The sequence below is a fragment of the Lissotriton helveticus genome, chromosome 4_1, assembly GCF_964261635.1.
Source record: "Lissotriton helveticus chromosome 4_1, aLisHel1.1, whole genome shotgun sequence".
In the NCBI taxonomy this organism is placed as follows: domain Eukaryota; kingdom Metazoa; phylum Chordata; class Amphibia; order Caudata; family Salamandridae; genus Lissotriton; species Lissotriton helveticus.
The window spans coordinates 298,575,102-298,593,432 of record NC_136063.1 but is presented as its reverse complement, the minus strand read 5'-3'; the positions used below and the strand labels follow the sequence as shown (position 1 = coordinate 298,593,432).

Sequence of the window (18,331 nt, the reverse complement as noted above, 5' to 3'; positions counted from 1 at the left end):
AGCAAACTGTGGGCTTGTTTAACCAGAGCCATTGCTGCTACAATGGAAGTGGCAAGAGTGTCGCTGTTTCTGGACATCCTCTAGGCTGCAACGTGGTCATCCGTGTACATATTCACGAAACATTGCGACCTTGACAGGACAGCCATTTTGCCCACTTGGTCCTGAAGTACCTTCTGATTTGAGTCCACTCCACAGACCCTCCACTTTTGGAAGGTATCCATGCTTAAGGTGAGGAGTCTGCCATATCCATCAGAAGAACAAAGTACTTACCTTTGGTGATGGGTACACTATTTAACCCCAGGTTCCTCACTGAACGCCCACCTTCACATTCTGTGGAGTGGACTCCCGTAGATAATAATGAGGATTCAAGTTAAATTTTGGTCTTCTGGCTTCTATGTTTTTTCATAGTACTGCACGTCTGAGAGCTTAAGGGCTTGAAGTATTAAAAATAAAAAAAACAGCCTGATCTGAACACGCAGGGGTGGTGCTTATCTGCTGTTCCGTCACTTTCCGGGCAGTATGGAGTAATTGTGGCACTGCATAGCGCCACCTATTAGCATGCTGGAGCATTGCTGAGGAAGTTCTCCGGATGCATTCTGGCTTCTGGGGATATTGTTAAGGCGATGAACATAGCTGTTATGTTGCCCTTCTACCTGCAGATATTCTTCGCCAAAGCGCCGGGATGCTCCTTGGAGTAGCCGAGCGCTATAGAAGAAATAATTAACATAACATAACATAACATGAATCTGAGAGTAGATTAGAGTGTCCACAAGAAAGAATGTTAATGAAGGTAAGTAAGTGGCCCTGTGTCACCCTGAGACTAACCCACATAAAGATGCAACCCTGAATCACAACAAGGAAACCAGTGGAGAACTCAGGCCGTTTGCCTTTGGCGCAAACTTAGTTGTTTTTCTTCACACAGCCTATACAGTAGTGAAGTGAACCTTATCTCTGAATGCCGCACCACAACTTTTCTTGTGTGCACCACATCTCTCTCGCACACACACACACACACACACACACACTCTCTCCCTCCCTCCCCCTCTCCCTCTCTGTTTCCCTCTCCCACACTCCGCCTCTCTCTCCCTTCCTCCCACTCTCTCTCCCTCCCTCCCTCAGAGGCATCAGAACAGTTTGTCTTATTCTAGGGAAGGAGCCACCTAGTGCTGATGGAAACAATTTATTTAAAAGCATTTTTACATTTTTATAGTTGTTTACATCTGTTGTTACTTATGCACCAATATTAAACATTTCAATAACACTTATCTTGTAGTCTATTTTCTGAAAATCACAACTTTTTTAAAATCCATGGGTTTACCAAGTTTATTGCTAATTAGCAATGTTTCTGGACTTTCCAAAGCCTTTGTGTTTTTAAACAGGTTTTAGTTTGAGATTTGTGGTGCATTTTTGAATGTGTGATACTGTTACTGAAAGTTATTCACAACAAAGAGAAAAGGAGTGTTTTTTTCACATTTGCTTCAGTTATGAGTTTTTACTTCTGAAACTTGCCTCATGTGTTTTTTCCTGAAGACTGGCTGCAATGAAGAAGGAGCTGAGAGTCAAGGAGCTCCAGCTGCTGGATGCTGCAAGACGTCGATTTCTGAAGTACCAGCAGGATCAACGCAAAATGGAACTCAGGAGGCTGGATGATGAAATTGAAAGAAAGGTGTGTACATCTCGCCTTAACATTCTGTGACAACGATCTGTTCAAAAGGATAAACGCGTTGCACAACAAAGGGCCTACAGTAGCCCGTAGCAAAGTCTAGGAGTAGTAAATACTAAAGGCCCGATTCATGGGACCGTTGTTGGTGGTCCGACCGCCATATAAGGTGTGTGGTTGCACGACCGCCTCCAGACCGCCGCCACCACCAAGATCGCAGCTCCCATGGCGGCTGTGGTCAGTGGAGGCGGTGCCAGCATCAGCACCACCGAGACATTATGACCTGCCTTTCTACCGACCTTTTCATGGCTGGGACACCGCCATGGGCGTCCGGAGGGGGGGGCAAGAGGGGGCGCCCTGGATCCAGGCCGGTTCTAGAGGATGGGCCCACATACCTGGGTCGACTTTCCTGCTGGGGCGACACCTGAAAGGCTGCTACAGTACAGCTCGAGTGTGAGTCCCAGCAGGTCACAGAGTCAGCCGTTCCATTGTCATGGGCAGTATGACAATGGGCCGGCAGAGGAGACACAGCATGGAGCATCTCCCCCCATCCCAGGCCTCAGGATATGACGTTGAGTTCTTGGGGAGCTGCTGATGCTTTCAATTAGCAGGGGCCGTGAGCTTTAGTCCCTCACAGCAGGCCACAACGATCAGATAAAAAGCTAAGGGGCGTGGGTGGGGGCGTCGTTTGGGGAGCGGGGTTAGTGCCAACATTCTTAGTTTAAAAACTGTGAAGTGACAGACCGGATTGAAATTGAAAGTTTCATTCTCATGAATTTGTGCAATCGGGAGAGTGCTGTATACAGCTGAGAGTGAAAATACTCCGGAAAAAATACTAAGGACTGAAATAACTACATTTAAAGAACAATATGACTAAAAATGGAAAAAATGAAAATTCGATTTTGACAATGTTGTAGTTGAAAAATTTAACTAACCCTACATGTTGAGGCTAAGGGAGACGTAAGAGTAGAGGAGAGATAAAAGAGAGAGGCAGAGCCAAAAGGAAAAATAAGAGACGGAGTGGGGAGTAGAGACAAACGGAGAGGGGGAGAGGAAAGAGGGAGAAATGATTGACGAGAGAAGATGGTGAAAGAGGCGAGGGGGGACATTATTATAGATAAGCACAATGAGGCAGGGAGACGGAGGGAGACAGAGGGCGACAGACAGAAGGAGACAGACAAAGGGAAGGGGGCAACAGAGGGAAGGGGGCGACATAGGGAGGGAGGGAGACAGACAGACAGGGAGACAGATAGAGGGAGATACATGGTGGGAGACAGAGACAGACAGAGGAAGAGAGACCTAGAGAGAGGGAAAGAGAGGGAGACCGAGAGAGACCGAGAGAGAGGGAGACCGAGAGAGAGGGAGACCGAGAGAGAGGGAGACCGAGAGAGAGGGAGACCGAGAGAGAGGGAGACCGAGAGAGAGGGAGACCGAGAGGGAGGGAGACCGAGAGGGAGGGAGACCGAGAGGGAGGGAGACCGAGAGGGAGGGAGACCGAGAGGGAGGGAGACCGAGAGGGAGGGAGCCAGTGAGGGAGGGAGCCAGTGAGGGAGGGAGACAGAGGGAGGGAGGGAGACATAGGGAGGGAGGGAGACAGAGGGAGGGAGGGAGACAGAGGGAGGGAGACTGAGGGAGGGATACTGAGGGAGGGAGACAGAGACAGACAGAGGGAGACAGAGAGAGAGGGAGACAGATAGGGCGGGGGACAGCGGGAGAGAGACAGAGGGAGGGGGGCGATAGAGGGAGGGAGACAGGCCAAGAGAGAGACAGACAGAGGGAGCGAGACAGACAGAGGGAGCGAGACAGACAGAGCGAGACAGACAGAGCGAGACAGACAGAGCGAGACAGACAGAGTGAGGGAGACAGAGTGAGGGAGACAGAGTGAGGGAGACAGAGTGAGGGAGACAGAGTGAGGGAGACAGAGTGAGGGAGACAGAGTGAGGGAGACAGAGTGAGGGAGACAGAGTGAGGGAGACAGAGTGAGGGAGACAGAGTGAGGGAGACAGAGTGAGGGAGACAGAGGGAGGGAGACAGAGGGAGGGAGACAGAGGGAGGGAGGGAGACAGACAGAGGGAGGGAGGGAGACAGACAGACAGAGGGAGGGAGGGAGACAGACAGACAGAGGGAGGGAGGGAGACAGACAGACAGAGGGAGGGAGGGAGACAGACAGACAGAGGGAGGGAGACAGACAGACAGAGGGAGGGAGACAGACAGACAGAGGGAGGGAGACAGACAGACAGAGGGAGGGAGACAGACAGACAGAGGGAGGGAGACAGACAGAGGGAGGGAGACAGACAGACAGACAGAGGGAGGGAGACAGACAGACAGACAGAGGGAGGGAGACAGACAGAGGGAGGGAGACAGACAGAGGGAGGGAGGGAGACAGACAGAGGGAGGGAGACAGAGGGAGGCAGACAGATAGGGTGGGGACAGAGTGAGAGAGAGAGAGAGGGGAAGACAGATGGAGGGAGACAGGGCAACAGAAAGAGGGAGGGGAACAGACAGGGAGACAGATAAAGGGAGACAGACAGAGGAAGGGAGACAAACAGAGGGAGGGAGACAGAGATAGAGGGAAACAGAGAGAGAGGAAGACAGAGGGGGGCGACAGAGGGAGGCAGAGGGAGACATAGAGAGAGGGAGACAGAGAGGGAGGGAGACAGAGAGGGAGGGCTGACAGAGAGGGAGGGTTGACAGAGAGGGAGGGTTGACAGAGAGGGAGGGTTGACAGAGAGGGAGGGAGACAGAGAGGAAGGGAGACAGAGGGAGGGAGACAGGGAGGCAGGGGGGGAGGGGAGGCAGAGGGAGGGACACAGACAGAGGGCGACAGACAGAGGAAGGGAGACAGAGGGCGACAGACAGAGGGTGACAGACAGAGGGTGACAGACAGAGGGCGACAGACAGAGGGCGACAGACAGAGGGCGACAGACAGAGGGCGACAGACAGAGGGCGACAGACAGAGGGAGGGAGACAGAGGGAGGGAGACAGAGGGAGGGAGACAGAGGGAGGGAGACAGAGGGAGGGAGACAGAGGGAGGGAGACAGACGGAGGGAGACAGACGGAGGGAGACAGACAGAGGGAGACAGACAGAGGGAGACAGACAGAGGGAGACAGACAGAGGGAGACAGACAGAGGGAGACAGACAGAGGGAGACAGACAGAGGGAGGGAGACAAAGGGAGTGAGACAGAGGGAGGGAGACAGAGAGACAGGGAGACAGAGGGACAGGGAGACAGAGGGATGGAGACAGAGGGATGGAGACAGAGGGATGGAGACAGAGGGATGGAGACAGAGGGATGGAGACAGAGGGATGGAGACAGAGGGAGGGAGACAGAGGGATGGAGACAGAGGGAGGGAGACAGAGGGAGGGAGACAGACAGAGGGAGAAAGAAAGACAGAGGGCGACAGACAGAGGGCGACAGACAGACAGAGGGCGACAGACAGACAGAGGGCGACAGACAGACAGAGGGCGACAGACAGACAGAGGGCGACAGACAGACAGAGGGCGACAGACAGACAGAGGGCGACAGACAGACAGAGGGCGACAGACAGAGGGCGACAGACAGAGGGCGACAGACAGAGGGCGACAGACAGAGGGCGACAGACAGAGGGCGACAGACAGAGGGCGACAGACAGAGGGCGACAGACAGAGGGCGACAGACAGAGGGTGACAGACAGAGGGTGACAGACAGAGGGTGACAGACAGAGGGTGACAGACAGAGGGTGGGAGACAAAGGGAGTGAGACAAAGGGAGTGAGACAGAGAGAGGGAGGGAGACCGAGGGAGGGAGACAGAGGGAGGGAGACAGACAGAGGGAGACAGACAGAGGGAGACAGACAGAGGGAGGGCGACAGACAGAGGGAGGGCGACAGAAGGAGGGCGACAGACAGGGAGACAGATAAAGGGAGACAGACAGAGGAAGGGAGACAAACAGAGGGAGGGAGACAGAGAGAGAGGAAGACAGAGGGGGGCGACAGAGGGAGGCAGAGGGAGACATAGAGAGAGGGAGACAGAGAGGGAGGGAGACAGAGAGGGAGGGTTGACAGAGAGGGAGGGTTGACAGAGAGGGAGGGTTGACAGAGAGGGAGGGTTGACAGAGAGGGAGGGTTGACAGAGAGGGAGGGTTGACAGAGAGGGAGGGAGACAGAGGGAGGGAGACAGAGAGGAAGGGAGACAGAGGGAGGGAGACAGAGGGAGGCAGGGGGGGAGGGGAGGCAGAGGGAGGGACACAGACAGAGGGCGACAGACAGAGGAAGGGAGACAGAGGGCGACAGACAAAGGGCGACAGACAGAGGGCGACAGACAGAGGGCGACAGACAGAGGGCGACAGACAGAGGGCGACAGACAGAGGGAGGGAGACAGAGGGAGGGAGACAGAGGGAGGGAGACAGAGGGAGGGAGACAGAGGGAGGGAGACAGAGGGAGGGAGACAGAGGGAGGGAGACAGACAGAGGGAGACAGACAGAGGGAGACAGACAGAGGGAGACAGACAGAGGGAGGGAGACAAAGGGAGTGAGACAGAGGGAGGGAGACAGAGGGAGTGAGACAGAGGGATGGAGACAGAGGGATGGAGACAGAGGGATGGAGACAGAGGGAGGGAGACAGAGGGAGGGAGACAGACAGAGGGAGAAAGAAAGACAGAGGGCGACAGACAGAGGGCGACAGACAGACAGAGGGCGACAGACAGACAGAGGGCGACAGACAGACAGAGGGCGACAGACAGACAGAGGGCGACAGACAGACAGAGGGCGACAGACAGACAGAGGGCGACAGACAGACAGAGGGCGACAGACAGACAGAGGGCGACAGACAGACAGAGGGCGACAGACAGAGGGCGACAGACAGAGGGCGACAGACAGAGGGCGGGAGACAGAGGGCGGGAGACAAAGGGCGGGAGACAAAGGGAGTGAGACAAAGGGAGTGAGACAGAGAGAGGGAGGGAGACAGAGGGAGGGAGACAGAGGGAGACAGACAGAGGGAGACAGACAGAGGGCGACAGACAGAGGGAGGGCGACAGACAGAGGGAGGGCGACAGACAGAGGGAGGGCGACAGACAGAGGGAGGTCGACAGACAGAGGGAGGTCGACAGACAGAGGGAGGTCGACAGACAGAGGGAGGTCGACAGACAGAGGGAGGTCGACAGACAGAGGGAGGTCGACAGACAGAGGGAGGTCGACAGACAGAGGGAGGTCGACAGACAGACAGAGGGAGGTCGACAGACAGACAGAGGGAGGTCGACAGACAGACAGAGGGAGGTCGACAGACAGACAGAGGGAGGTCGACAGACAGACAGAGGGAGGTCGACAGACAGACAGAGGGAGACAGACGGACAGAGGGAGACAGACAGAGGGAGGGAGACAGACGGACAGAGGGAGACAGACAGAGGGAGGGAGACAGACAGACAGAGGGAGGGAGACAGTCAGACAGAGGGAGGGAGACAGACAGACAGAAGGAGGGAGAGAGGGAGAGGGAGGGAGAGAGAGATAGACAGAGTGAGTGAGACAGAGAGAGGGAGAGGGAGAGAGAGAGAGATAAAGAGAGGGAGGGAGACAGAGAGAGAAAGAAAGATGTGTGTATGCCGGGTCTGGTGGCTCAGCGGACGAAGGCGTCCGCTAAAGGGACCTGTGTTCAACCTCATGGTCATAGTTTTTTTGTTGCTCTAGCCCCACCCCCTCCCTCACTGACCCCGCCCCCACCAGTGCAGCCCTCGGCCACAAACCACACTGTAAATTTGGCCCGTGAGAGAAAGTTTGTGAGTACCCATGCTCTAGAACCGCATCAACCTGATTGAGAATGTTTTTGTTTTTTTCCGGTCATTTTTAGTTTTTCCCTCTGTTTATTACTTGCCAGGTTGTCTGATCTGGCACCTCACAAGATTTTTCTCTTCCCCCTATGGATTTCTTTGTTTATTTAAGCTCTGTCATATTATATTTTGTCGGAGGATGGTGATGAAGTTAAAATGTTGCCCCCCCCGCGCCCCCGGAAACATTTCTGCGGATGCCCATGGACACCGCCATGAAAAGGGCGGTGGAAAGGCAGGCGTTGGGGGGGCACAACTGTCTCCAGGCCTAGTTCATCCTTGAGATAAGTTGTCGGTGTTGAAACGACGCTGTATTTCCAAGTTCATATGTTTAGTCAGGTAAACCGCGTATCAGCACAGCACACACTGTACAGCAGGATGCCCCTCTCTGGAGTGAGTGATTCATGGGATGACAAGCATCACCACATTCCATGACATAGCAGGGTTCCATGCATCTCTAAGATTACACCACATCCCCTTTCAATAAGGGAGAAAACAATTAAACAAAAAGAACACAAATATTTAAATGCAGGAAGGAAAAACAAGATAAGTTGGCAAAAGGAAAACGGTACAAGGGAAACATTGCATACATATAAGACATAGTCTCTTAGCTTCACAGGCAGATACCTACATCTACCAGAGGAAGTGTCAGCTTTCCTGTTGCAAGTATCTTCACTCAAGTGGTCATAATCATCAGAAAAACTTCTCTCATGTGGTGCATGTATATTTGAGGATTTACCAGTGTATCTCACCAGTCTAGACATGCAACCCGTGCCCACTTTCACAACATTCTTTCTGATGGGTGTCAGCACTGTTTGCCCCCATGCCGTCAGGTCCTCTGTATGCACTGTTTCCTTTGTAGTATGTGCTGCAAGAAACAGTGCGCCCGACGTACTGGGGGCAGTGCTGCATGGCAGACAAAGACTTCAGGCTCTGTATCAGAGCTAAAGCATGCCGCTGCCGTGCTGCACCACCGGCTCACCACGAGCCCTGCTCTAAACTCCGGTTAGAGTGCTCAGGATGCCACCGGCTTGGGGGCGTCCTCTCAACGGGCAGGGGGCTGGCAGTGTACTTGACAATCTGATTATCAGGCCCTAAATCTGAAGAAAAAAAAAAACATAAACCCCTGATGTGCAACTACATTTCTTGTGATCCTGCACCTCCCAATAAAATGAGAATGAAAAGCATTAAAATTGCTCCGAATAGAATTCAAGTGTGGGAAACTCTAACATCCCAGATTGCTTTTTGGTAACACAGAAACTCCATCTTTTTTCTATCCCATGGTCTATTTTTGTTATCTATTATGTATTTATTTATTCTTAGACGCAGTTAAGTTTTGCTTCCCATGCATTATTTGTGCAAGTCTATCTGTCTACTGGCTTCCATTACGCCAATTTGGCTTTATTTAGAACACATAACGACCAATCGCCACCAAACAAAACCTCCCTCTGCAATGGAATGAGACTGCGAATGCACGAAATAATAATTATTTTTAAAATGAAAATTTGACATAAGTAACAGTGAATTCGGTGAGACAGCCACGAGGTTTGCCGAGTTGAAAGTGCCTACCATACCTTCAGGCAAGCTGCAGCTCAATGCTCTGCTGATTTACTAAACCCTGGCATCGTGAACAAACTCTAATAATCATCTCATTGTCAGTACCCTGGAGGAGGGTGGCCTGCTTGACTTAGTGGATGTCCCATGAAGGAGAACAAGGAATACAGGTAAATAACGTCACCTTCTCCGGTATGAGATTTTCATTGGAAGTCTTCATCACAATTTTCCATTTATTTAAGCTTATTTGTATTTATTAGTATGGTACATTTGATGATATATAGCATAAGAAACTTAAAAGTACAATTAAATAATAAAAACAGCACAAACAGACACATCCATCCAACAGCTAAATATTAAGATCAAGCACAAAAGAAATCTTGTTAAAACCTTCTTGCAATCATTCAGAAATAAGACAGCCACTCTTGCTATCCTTTCTGTGCTTATCTCAATCAAAAATTTAAGTGCAGCAGTGACTGTGTGGGTTTTAGTGACTGTGTGGGTTTTATTTTCAATAAATAAAGGTTTTAAATACTTTACCCGTAATATTTAAAAACCGGGCATAGCAGCATAATATGCACATGGCCATCAGGTCTCTGTGAAGAACAATGACACTTTGCTAAAAGCTTTGCCCTTATTTCAATGTGTTGGTTTTTGATGAGCTCCCAATCTTAGGAGCAGAATTTCATGTCACATATTGGGACTGGGACTAGACATGGCGAGATTCCAAAAGTAAGCTTCACTTTGTGTAAGTGTTCAAGAGCCATTTTATTGTTATTATGTATTAAGTCAGCGTTAAAAGACAATTTTTTTGACTTGAGTGTCCCTTTAGGTGCTATTATTTGATTCCCATTTCGTAATTGTCAACTTTATTTATTACTCTGTGATTAGAGCACAGTTTGGGCAAGCTAACTCGTCTTGTGTGCAAATAAAAACTTGCTTTTACACCGTAGCGAGCAACTGGGACTCTGTTTGATAAAGCTGAGGTCAATGTAATTGCAGCCACTTCTACTGAGGTAGCTAGAAAACTGTCTGAATTCACTCTGGCCATGCTTGAAGAAGTTTACCACCTTACGAAGTGGGTGGCCTTCAGAAGCTTTGAGATCTGCAGATGGCTTAAAAACAATGTAGAATGACCCAGCTCATAGGTACAACCTTTGTGAGATACGCCGTTAGAAACTGTAGATCTGAGGAACTCTCATATTTTCAATTGAATCTGTGTAAGCCAAACAAGGCTGCTTGCACCGAGGTTGTTTAGCATTTCCATTGAAGAGCATGGTCGTATCAAATACCACCACCACATATTTTGAAGAATTCTATCTCCTCTAATTTAAATTTGGAGAAATTAGGTCAAATCAAACAAATAAACATGTGTAGAGCGCACTACATACCCGTGAGGGTCTCAAGGAGCTTGGAGGGGGGGCACTACTGATCGAACAGCCAGGTCTTGAGTAGCCTCCTGAAGGTCAGCAGGTCTTGGGTCTATCAGTGGGAGGCTGTTCCTGGTCTTGGCGGCGAGGTGGGAGAAGGACCTCCCGCTGGTGGTTGTTCTTCGGATGCGCGGGACGGTGGCGAGTACGAGGTCGGCGGAGTGGAGCTGGCGGTTGGGGGTGTAGAAGGAAAGTAGTTTGTTGAGGTAAGCTGGGCCGGTCTTGTGGAGTGCCTTGTGTGCGTGGATGAGGAGGTTGAAGGATATCCTCTTGTTGACGGGCAGCCAGTGCAGGTTTCTCAGGTGGGGGTGATGTGGCCATGGCGTGCTACATCGAGGATCAGTCGTGCCGAGGTATTTTGGATGCGTTGCAGTCATTTGATGAGCTTGGTCAGGGCTCCCGCTTAGAGGGCGTTTCCGTAGTCGAGTCTGCTGCTGACGAAGGCCTGGGTGACTGTTCTACTTGTATCTGTCGGGATCCACCTTTAGATCTTGAGGGGCATGCGGAGGGTGTTGAAGCAGGAGGAGGAGATGGCGTTGAGTTGCTTGGTCATGGAGAGCGTTGAGTTGAGGATGATTCCCAGGTTGCGTGTGTGGTTGGTGGGTGTCGGAGCTGCCCCCAGTGCCGTCCGCCACCAGGAGTCGTCCCAGGCTGAAGGGTTGGAGCCGAGGATGAGGACCTCCGTTTTGTCCGTGTTCAGCTTCAGTCGGCTGGTCTTCTTCCAGGCGGCGACGGCCTACATTCCTTCGTGGAGGTTGGCTTTGGCGGTGATGGGATCCTTGGTGAGGAAGAGGATCAGTTGAGTGTCATCGGCATAGGAGATTATGTTGAGGTCATGCTGTCGGACGACGTGTGCAAGCGGGCCATGTAAATGTTGAAGTGTCGGGCTGAGGGAGGAACCCTGGGGTACGCCACAGATGATCTCGGAGGCTTCGGATGGAATGGGGGGAGGCGGATGCTCTGGGTTCTGCCGGAGAGGAAGGAGGTGGTCCATTCCAGGGCTTTGTCTCGGATCCCTACGGCGTGCGCGACGGCAAACTGTGTCGAAGGCGGCGGAGATATCTAGGAGGATGAGGGCTGCGGTATCACTGTTTTCCAGCAGTATCCTGATGTTGTTGGTGGCGGCGATGAGGGTGGTCTCGGTGTTGTGGTTGCTGCGGAACCCTGATTTGAAAGGGTCCAGGATTCTGTTTTCTTCGAGGTATCGGGTTAGCTGGCTATTGACAATCTTCTCGATGACCTTGGCCATGAATGGGAGCAGAGAGATGTTCCGGAAGTGAGGTCTCCAGGGTCAGCCTTGGGTTTTTTGAGTAGGGCGTTGATCTCGGCGTGTTTCCAGCTCTCTGGGAAGGTCGCGGTCTAGAGGGAGAGATTGATGACGTTGCGCAGGTGTAGTGCGATGGAGATGCTGGCTTTGTTGAAGAAGTGGTGCGGGAATGGGCCTGACTGGGAGCCGGAGTGGATTGTGCTCATGGTCTTGATGGTGTCAACGATGCTCACGCTGGTCCAGGCTAGCAGGGGATCGTGGCCGATGGTGTGTGGAGAGACTGTTGTGTTGCTGTCTTTTGGGGCTGTCTGGGTGTTGAAGCTGTCGTGGATGTCTGCTATCTTGCAGTGGAAGAAAGTGGCGAGGGATTCGCACAGGGCTTGCGACTGCGGGATGTTGTTGGTGTTGGAGCTAGGGTTGGAGAGTTCCTTCACGATATTGAAAAGCTCTTTGCTATTGTGTTCGTTGTTGTCGAGGCGGACTTTGAAAGAAGTCCTCTTGGCACTCCTGATGAGGTGATGGTGGTTGCGGGTGGCTTCCTTGTGGGCTGCGTGGCTGTCCGGAGTCTGTTCGCTGTGCCATTTCTTCTCTAGCTTCTGGCAGGCTTGCTTGGAGACTAGGAGTTCTGGGGTGAACCAGCTGGCCCTCTTGCTGGTGTTTCTGTGAGGGGGTTTCTTCAGCGGGGGGAGGGTGTTGGAGCAGCCGTCGATCCAGCGTTTGAGGTTGCAGGCACGTCGTCAGTGTTGGAGGGTTCAGTGGGTGGGCTGGGAGCGAGGTTTGCATGTAGTTGGTCTTCAGAGATTTTTCTCCAGCAGCGGTGAGGGATCTGTTGGGTGCGGTGGTGTATGGTGGGTTTCTGGAAAGAGAAGTGGATGCAGCGGAGGTCCGTGCTAGGAGTTCGGTGGTGTGGGTGAAGGCGACGTGTGGGTTGGCGGAGAAGATGGGGTCAAGCTTGTGGCCTGCGCAGTGGGTAGGCTTTGTGATGAGTTGCCTCAGTCCGAGGTTGTAGAGATTATCGATCAGGGTTGTCGAGTTGCTGCTGTTGTTTTCCAGGTGAAAGTTGAGGTCTCCGAGGAGGATGTAGTCGGTGGAGGTCAGGGCGTGCGTGCTGATGTTGTCGGCTATGGAGTCGCTGAACTGGGGTCGGGGTCATGGGGGTAGGTAGACGAGGGTGCCTATGAGGGTGGAGTTGGGGTCTGTGTGGATCTGGAAATGCATGTGTTCGGCGGTGCTGAGTGTGTTGTCGGTGCTGGTCGAGACCCTGATGCTGTTCTTGTGGACGATGGCAATTCCTCCTCCGACTCAGTTGGTGCGGTCTCTGCGGGTGATCTTGTAGCCGTCTGGGATGGCTATGGCGATGTCTGGTGCGGAGGAGTCATTCATCCAGGTCTCTGTTAGGAAGGCGATGATCGGGAATGATATGTCGAGTAGGTCCCAGAGCTCGATGGCGTGTTTGCGTGCGGAGCGGGTGTTCAGTAGGATGCATCGGAGGTGGTTGAGGTCTTTCTTGGCGGGTTGTTCGGCGGCTCTGAGGCTGGCTTAGCTGCAGTTCCGGCAGTTAAAGGGACTGTGTGTGCGTTTCGGGTGGCCTTGTAACAGGTGTGGGTCCGTCCGGGGTTGAGAGCGTGGAGTGTGCTGGCGTCGTAGCGGTGATGTTCGCCGTGGCGGGTGCAGGGACCAGGGGTTCTCGCGCGGGGGGGGCGGTCCAGGCACGGACGGGCGCAGACGGGTTTGCTTTAGGCGTGCCTGCAACGCACCCGCTGCGCGCGGCTACCATATATGGGGATGTGGGATGGAGGAGCAGCTGGGAGGCAGGAGCAGCGAATGGGCAGTGAGGGGGCGGGGACGCAGGGGACGCAGCGGCGGAAACGGGAGCAGAGGGGCCACCTGAAGGCAACCGGACACAACAGGGGCACCGAGGGGGAAACCAAAGGCAAAAAAACAAGCACAAATCAAGGGCAGCGAGGGGGAAACAGAAGGCAAATGGGCACAAATCAAGGGCAGCGTGGGGGAGACCGAAGGCAAATGGGCACAAATCAAGGGCAGCGAGGGGGAGACAGAAGTCAAATGGGCACAAACCAAGGGCAGAGAGGGGGAGACAGAAGGCAAATGGTTACAAATCAAGGGCAGCGAGGGGGAGACAGAAGGCAAATGGGCACAAATCAAGGGCAGTGAGAGGGGGACAGAAGGACAAAACGGGCACAAGATACAAACCTATGGCCTACCACTGGCCACCAGGAATGAGGCGCAGGTGGTAGCCTGCGGGTGGAGGAGATCCTCAACTTCTACAGCAGCAGCGTCATGGCACACAGGTGGAGCTGTGTGGTGGGGGAGCGACCTACCAGCAAGGTCAAGGGGCTTCTTCCCTTGCTGCATTACTTTGTATTAGGTTGTATTAATAATTAATCAATTTTATGATCATTTTCCAGGGAATGCCACTGTATTTGCAACTTTATGGACGTGCAATCAAAAATTACCAAATCATCACTATATGATAAAGCATTTACTGGTTGTTGGACTTAGCCCTTTTTGCAGTGTCATCCCTGAACTTTTTGCCTTCTTCCTATATTTTTTCTGACCTGCTGTTGGTTATTTTATGACTCTGGGCACTTTACCACTGCTGATCAGTGCTAAAGTGCATATGCTTTCCCTAATATAAATTAATGTATGAATTGGTGATTCCATGATTGACTGGTTTGGTTTACCTGTCAGACCCTAGTACAGTGCACTAAGTGTGCCCAGGGCTTGTAAACCAAATGCTGCTAGTGGGCTTGCAGCACTGGTTGTGTCACCCACAGAAGCAGCCTATAAAAGCATGTCTAAGGTCTGCCATTACAGAGCCTATGTGCAGTCCTGTACTGCCATGTTGATTGAGCACGCGCACCCACTTGCCAGTCCCTAAACCTTCCCTTTTCTTCATATCAGACACCCCTATGGTAGGCCCAAGGGCAAGGTGCATTGTAAGTATAAGGTAGGACATGCCCTGGTGTGTGCGGCATGTCCTCATAGTGAATTACAGCCATTTTCGTTTTTCACTATTGTAAGGCTATCTGTTCTCCATAGGCCAGAATGGGCATTTAGATTATTACATCTTATAATCCTAACTGACTCAGGGAACATGGTAGAAATTCGAGTTTAGTATGCCTGAACTCAGAATGAAAAACACAGCTTTTAGTAAAGTTGATTTTAACATTCTGTGTTTGAAAATACCACTTTTAGAAAGTAGGTATTTTCTTGCCTAACTAGCTAAGCCGGCCTCTGCTAGGATGTGTATTCCTTGTCTGGAGTTTGAGTGACAGGGCTGAGTCAGCCCAGTGGTGAATAGAGAGATCTGCATCTAGATGGGATGGAGGAATTGCACCTGGGACCTGAATAGGACTGTGCCTGCCCCCCACAGTGCAGGCTCCACCCCCTGTGGTGCGTCTGATGTCTCTGCCCTGCATTTTGAAAGGAGAGAAGGAATCATGTCAACAAGGTGCTCCAGGGCTGTGCTTTTCCTCCACAATGCTGGCTCCACCTCCTGTGGGGCGTCTGATGTTTCTGCCCTGCACTGTGAAATGAAAGAAGGAGTCATGTAAACAGAGTTTACAACAAGGGGTGGTGAGGGACAGAGTGCTCCAGAACTGGTTTGGACTGGGTAAAGGCCCCTCTGCCCTCAGAGGACAAAGGATGTTGGGGTATAAATATTGAGACCCTGATCCCAAGAAATTAGATCACTTTTGGACCAACAAGAAGAAACCTTTACTGAGGAGAGGAACCTGTAGAAACTGAGGAGAGACTATCCCTAGGCTGAAGTGCTGCTTGGGTTATTGGCCTGCAGTGGTTGCCTGACTGCCAAAGGAAGGAGAAAGGAACTCTGTGTACTTTATTTCAACTTGTAAGGATCTCCAAGGGCTTGAAAGAAGAGCTTGCCTCCTGCTGAAGTCTCAGGGACAGCCGACTTCAACCCTCAGCTCCCCAAGAGTTCTTTGGAAGTGGCTGCTACTGTTTTTGGCCTTCTGAGGGACTGCGTGTCGCAAGGAGCTGGAAGCGCGACTCAAGAGGAAGAAGCATGTCACCGTCGCAGCCGCTGCCGTCGCATTTCTGAACAAGGATGTCGCCGCTGTAGCTGACGCATTGCACCGCATCGAGAGAAGCATCTCGCACCGAAGAAGAGGCGGGTCGCAGCCGCTGCCGTCGCATTTCTGAACAAGGATGACGCCGCTGTAGCTGACGCATTGCACCGCATCAAGAAAAGCTCCTGCATCCATGGAGAAGCGTGCCGCCGTCGGAGCCGCTGTTGTCGCATCTCTGAACAAGGGTGTCGCAGCTGCAGTTTCCGCATCGAGCGGAAGCGTCTCGCATCGAGGGAGAAGAGTGTCGCCGCCATCGTCGCATCTCTGAACAAGGGTGTCGCCGCTGCAGCTGACGCATAGAGCCGAGACTTCTCGCAACATCGGAGAAGCGTGCCGCATCTGGAAGATCTTCACGTCTTTGTCTTTGCACCGGAACTTTGCCGCATTTCTATCGCTGCAACACTTTTGTTGTGGAAGCGTCACGCATCGTAAGGTACATTGACTTAAAGTGTCGCATTTTTAAGAACTGAACAGAACTAATCTAAAACTACCATTTTAAGTACAGTACTGTGGATTTTTGTCGTTTGTGGTCTTGTGTTAAGTCTATATAAAGAATACTTATTTTAGATATAAAACCTGTGTGGGGTCCATCTGTAGTGCTGGCACTTGATTACTGTATGTGGTCACAAATGCTTTACACACTGCCTCTGAGATAAGCCTGTCTGCCCGTGCCAAGCTACCAAGGGGGTGAGCAGGGGTTATTTTAGGAGTGTACCCCCTTACTAGACTCAATGGTCCCTATTTGTCACTGGTACCTACCTGTGCCAACTAGAGACCCCCAAATATAACACTGGTCAACAGTTTTATTACAGGTGGATAAAAAATAGCTTTCCTCATGGAGGAAGGTAGATCATCTACAAACAAGGAAAATGGAAGTGGTGACAGCACACACCCCTGTTTAAAACAGTTGTGTGTTGTGGCCCGAGCAGCCTGTGTACTCCAAGGTCCTACTGTAACTTGTGCCTAGGTGCTTGTGTGAAGTGCAATTAAGAGTTTGAGTATGCCACTTGCGATATTCAAACTTGGCTCAGTGGAGTCCTTGGTCCACTGCATCAGAGACTGATTTAACATCAACAAACTTCCTTTGTAGACAGCTGTGCATTTAATGTAATTCAGTTCAAAGTTGTGATGTGAACTGTCCTGGTCTTAACTCTGCTTGAACCTTGGGTATGAGGGAACTAGTTGGTACCTAGTTCTCAAATTCTTGCAGCAAAAGGTGGGCGGATATTTTGGATGATGAATGAAGCAAAGAGATAAAGAGTTCTGTTGCTGGACGATCTGTTTCTGTTTTTTTAAAACTGAGTTATTAAGGAATCGTGCCAAATGAATTCAGTGCTAACTGCTTTTTGTATGTGATTAAAATGTCGACATAAAAAATTTGACTATATTTCTGGCCCTTTCTTGTAAACCACATTTGGATTGTGATCAGGTCTGGCCACTTTACTCAACTTAGTCGTATAGACGGCCTCCTTAATTTCTTTGGACTGTTCCCTACCTAATCGAAGTCCATAAAATGCAAATCCAAGTTTTCAAAACTTTGTGTCAACACAAGTGATGCCGTAGACAGTTTGTCTAGATATTATTCTCTCAGGGAGTTTGTGATGAACAAGTTACTTACCTTTGGTAACTATGTATCTGTAAGAGACATATGATAGTTATAGATTCCTTACCTTAGAATTACCTCCAGGCATCAGACTGGATCCAGAGAATTTTTTCTTACCACTACCCCTGCGCATCGGTAGGTGGCATCGGTCGATCCGTGTCCGCCGTTGGCGTCGCGTTCACCGGGATAAGATGTCTCTTACAGATACATCATTACCAAAGGTAAGTAACTTGTTAATCTGAAAAAGACTGTAGTAGTTATAGATTTCTTACCTTAGAATAGATTCCCCAGTAATACCAACCCCGGAGGAGGGTCTGCGAACCAATCTTACACCAGAAAGTCCTGGAGGACTGAAAGGATAAAATAGCCGTCCCTTCGGACTTGGCTGTCCAGGCAGTAATGTTTGGGGAATGTATGCAAGGATGCCCATGTGGCTGCCTGACAGATGCCAGGGAGTGGAACTCTGCATGCAAGAGCAGTGGTGGCAGATGTAGGTCTGGTGGAATAAGCTTGTAGCTCCACTGGAGGTTCCTTTTTCGCCAAAGCGTAACAGACTTTAATACAAAGTACACCCATCTAGAGATGGCAAGCTTTTGAACAGCCCGACCTTTCTTGGCACCTACGTACTCAACGAAGAGTTGATCATCCACCCGAAATCGTTTGTGCAGTCACGTAGAAGGAAAGTAGACCCTTTAGGGTCCAGATGGTGGAGTCTCTCTTCCTCATTGGAAGGGTGTGTAGGTGGGAAAAAGGTGGGCAAAGTAGTGGTTTGTCCAATTTGAAAAGGTGTAACCACTATTGGAAGGAACAATGGTCTCGTCCTAAGCACCACTTTGTCCGGATGCACAGAGAAGAAAGGGGGCTTAGAGAAAAGAGCTCACTCACTTTGCGAGCAGAGGTGATGGCAA

General features: G+C 51.2%; 1 protein-coding gene across 1 annotated transcript in view; it reads left to right on the top strand.

The window, feature by feature from the left end:
* TBC1D31 (TBC1 domain family member 31) overlaps positions 1–18,331 on the top strand; it is a 670,562-nt gene that overhangs the window by 532,651 nt on the left and 119,580 nt on the right. Inside the window, exon 16 of the mRNA XM_078686822.1 lies at positions 1,531–1,666. Within this exon, the coding sequence (XP_078542948.1) occupies positions 1,531–1,666 (136 nt within the window). The remainder of the gene's footprint in view (positions 1–1,530; positions 1,667–18,331) is intronic.